This window comes from Austrofundulus limnaeus, unplaced genomic scaffold (genome assembly GCF_001266775.1).
Source record: "Austrofundulus limnaeus strain Quisiro unplaced genomic scaffold, Austrofundulus_limnaeus-1.0 Scaffold171, whole genome shotgun sequence".
NCBI classification, from domain to species: domain Eukaryota; kingdom Metazoa; phylum Chordata; class Actinopteri; order Cyprinodontiformes; family Rivulidae; genus Austrofundulus; species Austrofundulus limnaeus.
This window is the reverse complement of record NW_013952573.1, coordinates 68,420-76,820: the sequence shown is the minus strand read 5'-3', so window position 1 is coordinate 76,820 and position 8,401 is coordinate 68,420. Positions and strand designations below refer to the sequence as shown.

The window sequence follows — 8,401 nt, the reverse complement described above, 5'->3', positions numbered from 1 at the left end:
CATCACTAAAATGCACCTTCATATACATTCATTTTTGTACTGTACTTTATGGTGTATATATGTATATAAATAAGCATATGTGTTTATGTATATGTGTATATGTGCATTGGTACATTATTATATACAGTATCACCTGTGTATATTGTGGGGTTTTGTTTGTTATCTTTTATTAATCTTTCATTATTCTTCTCAGCCTCTCTTGTATTAAGCTGCAGTAATGTGCAAATTTCCAGACTGTGGGATCAATAAAGTTTTATCTTATCTTATTTTATCTTAAAAACAGTTTTTAGTCAGTAGATAACTGTGTTTTTGCTATGAAACTACAAATGTGGCCGAACGGGGTGGAGTCGAACACTCAGCGACCTGGAGGGGGCGGGGTGTGAAATATCTCACTTGTGAAATATCTCTCATACAGAGACCGCACCAAAACAGCTTGCTCTGAGGCGCAACTCAGAACAGGGGTAAAAGCAAGGAAAGCAAGGAGTCTGTGGAGCAACAAAAACGAGGAATTAAGACCAAAGTGTTGCAGTTTTATTTTAAATAGACCATAAGTGAATGATTTAGACGTGAAAAAGAAGKATTTAAAAGCATGATATGATCCCTTTAAGCTCTTCTCCCCTATCTTTTGTTTACTTTGTAAAATAGCACATACAGGTTACATAGTTCACACATCCAAATGAGCACCTAGATACTCATTGGTTTTCTGTAGTGCTGTCATGTTTTTTTTGTCTTTTCTATACTTATTTGCAATAATACAGTATATTGCTATTGCATTTTTGCATGTTTCAACAAGCAATTAGACCAAGAGTGGCCAATAGAATTAGTATATTTTTATGCTATTACCACTGAGCTGTATGATAGGAAGCTCAACAAGTTCTTTGTGATTCCAAACAAATAGAGCTGCTGTTGCAAGGTAACAAAAATAAAAAAATAAACTATTTTTATCTGTGACATTTGTGTCCATGTGTTGCAGCTGATTAGGCAGTGCTGTTCAGCCACTGTATGTCAGGAGACATTTACTGATTTCATTGTTCTATAGAGTAAAAAAATAAAATAAATGGATCTACAGTATTTATGCCATCATTATGAGAAAGTAGCACAGCAAACAAAAGAAAATGTATTTGCTGATTTGTTCCTTTGCATTGTGATGGCATTATTTGAAAGACCAAAAAGACTGCAAAAGCTCCTCTTAATCCATTCCTCACAACTGTTGCTCGTTAACAATACTTGCTGTAATATACCGTAAGAGAACATCAATATTCAACTGTCAAATCCTGAATACAAGCTGCTGTGTTATTTGCTGGAATACTACTCAAATTAATAATGTATAATGTAGAAACAAAAAATCTGAACTCTCTACAGTTTTTGTACTTCATTGCCAAAATCTAGAACTGGACACTTTTGTCTTGAAAATTACTCCTAGCATGCCGGCCCATCAAAAATTTCCTGGTTGACACACTTCTAAMCTCTGCCAGCAAGCAATTGACCTCCACTTTGAATCTCTGCAAGTCCTCATCTCAAGACATGTAGGAATGGCTGATGTGTTTGAATTTCAGTGAGATTAATCGTAAATTACTTTTCAATGTCTATTCTACAGAAAATCATTCTGCTCTGAAACAGAGAGTACAGGGTCAAATTTGTAGCTCATGTTGATGCACGTGTTRTTTTTTTCTGAAAAATAATTTAAACCAATATTTGCCAATGACAAAGCTCAGTGTTGTGCCTCGTGCAGACAACAACGGTTGTTCATTCTTATATAAAATTATGAATATGTTCCACATCCCATTGTCTGTTTTGACTCACCCATGAGGTAGACCACTATCTTACACATAGGAGCTCCAAAGATGAAGTCCTTTAGGATGCTGGGAATGAGGTTGAAGGGCATGCAGAATATGGCCATCATCAGGTCGCTGACAGCGAGTGACAATAGGAAAGTGTTGGTCACGGTGCGCATGCGCTTGTTGACCGTGAGCACGATAATGATCAGTAGGTTGCCAAATACACTCAGGAAGAAAATAAGAGAGTAGAGCATGATCCGTAGAGTGTGGTATTCATCTGTAAGAAATAAAAAGACAGTGTTATTTTATTTCAAAATCAATTGAATATATACATACAGTATATTCACTTAATGTGAAATTGATGACAATGTAAAGGCTTTAAAATCCGATTTTCATAAATGGATATAAAACTTTTGAGATTAGAGTTTTGTTGCGATGGTAGAAATCCCCTTTAAGAATAGACATGCTTGTCAGATTTGGTCAGAGTTAATTTCTCTAAACTGAAGCAATTCAAGACTAAGATTTAAGTTACAGGTTCAATRTTAATTTTTAAAAAGTGACTAYTTTTAAAAGAGCTGACTTCTCAATTCAAGCATACAATAAAAGACCAACATAATAATGAACTGACTTAGAAAGTGAAAACTTGTTTGTTCAACCTTTACGTTGYAATGCTAGCAGAAATATAATACCTTTATAGATGTGACAAAACCAAAATCATGTCATAAAGGGATTTATGCCGATCAAAGATATGAGAAATCCAATACTTTTAACAAAACACACCCAGTAACCCCTTTAGTGCTCCCCTCTATTTTGGCCAGCTATTCAGAACTATGTCTCAAATTTAAAATCTGCCTTTTACCACTGAGGGATTACTGAAAAGCCTACAGCTTATCCAAAATGCTGGAGGCAGGGGATAAAGGGATGGTTGGAAAATTGGGTTGAGACCAGTACGTAACCCCGGTTAATGACCCCTGATTTGTTTTTTCAGACAGGAGTGATGTTTAAAATATAAAGGAAATTGACACAACCCAATAAAGCACACACCTTACTTATTATGGTTTTGTCTGGTTAATACTTGACAAGGCTTCACAAAATATATTTACAGTTTAATAAAATAGTTTTCTATTTTTTTTTTTTTTTGCAATGAAATTGTCCTTTTACAAAACATTGGTTTGTTGGCTGATTTTAAAATACCTGAACTCAAAACCATGTTACAAGAAGACGTCAGCATTAAAGTGTGTTCATAAAACATGAAATGGCAGCATTTTCCATAGTGACTGGACTGTGCACTGACGCTCTTAGTCTGCTGTAYAAACAAAACTATACCATCTGCCAAAACATTTCATTCATATTTCCTAGCCCATATCATGCTATTCTCTGGGTTACCGTAGGGCTTGTTCCAGCTCTTGACTACTTTGTATTCAGAGTTTTAGCTTTGCTAATGTGGATTTGTTAAAAATCTTTCACTAATTCATGACAACCTGTGACAGCTGCATTTAGATAGACAACAAATCTCCACCCTTTATCTGAGGAGCAGCTGGACAGCACAGATGAGCAAAAATAAAATGATTTAAAGTCAGGGAGAATTAAGGGTGAAACACGTGCATTGTGGGAATGCAAAAATATGCATACAATATATTATTCTCAAATTTTGAATTAAATAAAAAAAAATCTTGTATCATATTTCTAACAAATTTCAAACATAGGAACTTCTGATTTAATATTTTGTTGTTGATGTTGCTTAGCTCTGATGAAGTGCTATCACTTCATGACATCATTGTGTTTCTATGCAACTGCCACCTAGCAGTAGGCAAAAGAATCAAAACACATGACTGAAAATTGTTCTTTCAAACATGTTCATCTAGCCTGGCCCTTCCCTTCCTACACAGTTCCGCTCAATTCTAGTTTCCCTTCACTGCTCCGTCTGGGATTTTTCCCACAGATAAGGATTTCTTCAGGAGAATTTTCATCCGGGCCAGTCAGCAAACAGAAGGCAGAGTTTTGAACAACGTCGATTTTAAGCACAGTGTCTGCTATTTAGTTTACCTATGGCAGTGGAGGAAATGAATGAAGCCAGTCTGTGTTGATAAGGCTTCCAAATTAAATTAAATTTGTCTGACAAAGCAGCAGCTCTTATTTACAGTCGTCTCGTTCAGCTCGTTACTTCTCTCCTCTCAGTAGGGTTGTTTACAGCGCATGCAATTTCCACTTAGCTCATTAGCTTAGCCTCCTTCACAGTGGAGCTGGCATACACATGTCGCAGCCAACCGATCCAGTAGTTTTAAACTTCAGCAGAGGCCACGCCTCCAGCAAGAATCGCTTCTCTATAGCCGAGAGTCCAGACCCTCGTACGAAGCAAAGTGATGGACAAGGGTCTGGTTTTAACCAGGCTACTGTTCATCCATAAACATGATCAAATCTTGATGAAATTTGGCACAGATGTTGTCCTATCTGACCTATACTGTCTCAAAGTTCAAAAGCCCCATAAATCGTGTTCAATAACTCCACCCAAAACAGCTTCTATTCAAATAGCTCTGTGGATCATTTGTGTATTTATAAAGCATCTACGGCACAATTTCCGGGAGAGATTTTATGACATTGTGCATGTGAATGTGGTTGGTTTCATTATCACTTTAATCAAATAGACTACCAAGAACAGTTCTGTTTTGGTTTTTGTTTCGTTGTGCTTTCCATCAACAAAATATCTTMTTTGTAATGATCATTCCAAAGTCACTTCTCATATAAATACCAGAATATCTGAGTTCTGGTACGTGGATGCTATGCAGCATCTAGTTTGTTGTATTGTTCTTGCATTCATCCAAGGCTCAATATCCTGCCCAAAGGTTACTGTATCTGTATCATGGGGATGTGTGCCACATTTGCAAAACACATCCCATTTACAAGCTCTAATRTTAACAGACACATAAAAACACGACAAGTGCAAACACACACAAAACATAAACTATCAGCAGTTCTTCAAAAGTAGTAAATTACTTTTAACTATAGTCTGAAAATACATGTTGAACTATTTTTCTAATTAAACCAATTTCATTGCTATCACCTTGTTTAATGAAATAATTTGTAAATTCACATCATTTGAAAAAGTTCACAAATGATCAAAGCAAAAAATATATAAAAGTCCCATGGAGTGGGATCAAAACAATAGATCAAAATAAATTCAAATAATACAGCTACAGTAAATTGCTCTCTGAACAGCATTTGTTAAGCTGATCCTTTTTTGCTGACAGGTGACAACTGCTGTGAGTTAATATTTCCCCCCTGTGCTGGCAACTATTTGTGCCGCCCAATATCCTAATTACTTTGTTACTGCAATGCCAAAACAGTACACTGTCCAATTTTCTGGTGACACAGCATTAGATGCATTGTTTGATGAAGAGAGAGGTCAGAACTCTGTTATTAAGATGTTTCTGTTCTTACAACAAATAAACTGATTATTTTTGGTGCTTCTAAGGATTCACATATTTATTTATTTGCAGTAATAACCGAATTACAAAACAAATTCCATGATTTTATAATTTGCAGTTGTAGGCATTTGTGTCTTGTCCTGTCTGCTGTCTCCTCCTTGTGTCGTTACTTCTCATCTCTCCTCAGACTGTTTCAGTGTCATTCTCTCTGATAATCGTGCTCACCTGTTAGTCATTGTAGTCAGGCTTCTCCTCAGCTGTTGTTCATCTCCTCTCTTCCTCTGTATAAATACTGTTCTCATTTCCTCATTCACTGATGGTTCATTGTATGGCATCATCCTACTGTTTGGTTTCCTCGTGGTCCACTGAGTCTCTCAGTGTTTTGTTTATTTTTGCTGCCCTGTCAGYTCTTYGTTAGATCTTAAAGAGAAGTACTTTATTGTACATGATGAAGGATATTTTTAGTTCAAGAAGTTCTCAGTTTTCACCACTCCTATACATATAGCCCTACTCTGTAGTCTATCTATCTTTTGTAKTGTTGTTTTAGTTGCTGCTCCATATATAAAACTGCCATAATCAATTACTGATCTCATAAGAGCCCTATATATGTTTAATAATGACTCTCTATCTGCACCCCAGTTATTTCCAGGCACAGCCTTTGGTAAATTTATAACTTTCTTACATTTAGTTTCTGAGTTATCTATATGTGTTTTCCATGTATAAGAACTATCCAATCATAATCCTAAATATTTAAATTCTTTAACCCTTTCCTAAGGCTGTCCGTATAATGTTATTGTTCCTGTATCGATATTTCTTTTATTTGTAACAACCATAAAACAAGACTTGCTTGCTGATAATTTAAAACCCCATCCCTAAGACCATTTTTCCACTTTATTAATTGCCTTCTTAATTTTTCCAACTACATGTTTTACATTCTTTCCCCTCATCCATATGGCCCCATCATCTGCATACAATGCAGAGTTTATACATTTATCAGTATCGGAAAAAAATGTTATTAATCATTATATTAAATAATATTGTACTAATTGCACTACCTTGGGGTATCCCATTTTCCACATTAAACTCTTTTGNTCTATCTGCACCCCAGTTATTTCCAGCCACAGCCTTTAGTAAATTTATAACTTTCTTACATTTAGTTTCTAAGTTTTCTATATGTATTTTCCATGTATAAGAGCTATCTAACCATAATCCTAGGTATTTAAATTCTTTGACCCTTTCCAAAGGTTGTCCGTATAATGTTATTGTTCCTGCATCGATATTTCTTTTATTTGTAACAACCATAAAACAAGACTTGCTTGCTGATAATTTAAAGCCCCATTCATAAGACCATTTTTCCACTTTATTAATTGCCTTCTTAATTTTTCCTACTACATGTTTTACATTCTTTCCCCTCATCCATATGGCTCCATCATCTGCATATAATGCAGATTTTATACTGTTATCAGTATCGGAAAAAATGTCATTAATCATTATATTAAATAATATTGTACTAATTGCACTACCTTGGGGTATCCCATTTTCCACATTAAACTCTTTTGAATAATCATTCCCAATCTTAACTCTTATTTTTCTATCCAGCAAAAAAAAAATGCTATCCAATTATACATCTTTCCACTAATTCCCATCTGATTGATTTTTATAAGTAATCCTTCTCTCCACAGTGAATCATGTGCTTTTTCTATATCAAAAAATACTATAATCATTACGTCCTTCATTTTTAAAGCTTTCTCCATATCATTACATACTCTAGTTAGAGCATCCATTGTTGATCTCCCTGTTCTAAAGCCACACTGGTATCCATTCATTAGTTTCTTATACTCAAGAATATATCCTAATCTRTTGACTATTATTTTCTCCATCCATTTACTTAAATGAGAAGTTAAAGCTATTGGTCTATAATTATTTGGACAGATCGGATCTTTCCCTGGTTTATTAAATGGAAGTATTATTGCCATTTTCCAGCTATTTGGTATTAAACCTTCATTCCATATTTTATTAAATAATTAATTTCAGTGTTACATCTGGAATCTGTCGAAACATAGCATAACATAGCCTTTCAGTACCATTTTCATTTCTTTCATGGTTGTATTCGTGTCTAATGTTGACATGCATTTTTGACATTTTTCCAAAATATTTTTTATAATTTCCAAGTTTTTGTATTTTCTGCTGTCTATGAATATCTGTAAAATGTTCACCACTGTGAACGGTAGCAAATGTCTCCCCTAATAAATCTGCCTAATCTTTATTTAAAACTAATATTTCCTGTCCTCGGACTAATGCTGGCATTTTAACTTCCTTCCTTTTCCCCGTCATTTTCCTAAACATTGACCAAACGTTCTGCAATTTTGTTTCTGAACCTATTGAGGAACAATATTCTCTCCATGTTTTCTTTTTAGCTTCTTTAATAATTTTGCGAGCCATTGCTCTTTTCTTTTTATATTCAATAATATTTTCGGTTGTTAAAATTTTCTGTATTTTTTAATGCTTTGTTACGTTCTTTAATTGCTGTACTGCTTTCATCATTCCACCAAGGAACTACTTTTTTCTTACCTTTAACTTTGATTTTTGATATGCTAGAATTTGCAGCATTTATAATGTGTTCTGTTATCTGTTTTGAACATTCTTCTATGTTACCTTTTAATGTAACCATGTGGCTGGTTTTTTCACAATTGATTTTAAATTTTTGCCATTTAGCTTTATTGAAGCACCACCTTGTTAATATGAAATCTTGTTGCCTATTTATACTGTCATTAATTATTGTACTCACCGGAAAATGATCACTCCCTAATGTAGTCTCCCTGTYAATATCCCATTCACATGAACTAACAAGACAGTCAGTTATTAATGTAACATCTAGACATGAAACTGTATTTCTATGTATATTTACTCTTGTACCTTTTCCATTATTGAGACAAACTAATGATCTTTCATCCATCATTTCTTCAACTATGATACCATTATGATCTGTTTTCTTGCTACCCCATAGACTATTGTGTGCGTTAAAATCACCACACCATAATTCTCTTCTATGTATTTTTCCTGCTACTTCTTTAAACATTTCACTATCAAGACTTTTACAAGGATTATAGTAATTTTAAAATTTTAATATTTCCATATTTTCTTAAGTTAAATATTTCTATATTAACACATTCTAACTCTTTATTAGGGGTCCAAGCC

At 34.4% G+C, this 8,401-nt stretch overlaps 1 protein-coding gene across 1 annotated transcript in view; it reads right to left on the bottom strand.

Annotated features, from left to right (window-relative positions):
* Positions 1-8,401, bottom strand: part of cckbrb (cholecystokinin B receptor b) — a 42,446-nt gene that overhangs the window by 15,070 nt on the left and 18,975 nt on the right. The window contains exon 2 of the mRNA XM_014017506.1: positions 1,804-2,055. Within this exon, the coding sequence (XP_013872960.1) occupies positions 1,804-2,055 (252 nt within the window). The remainder of the gene's footprint in view (positions 1-1,803; positions 2,056-8,401) is intronic.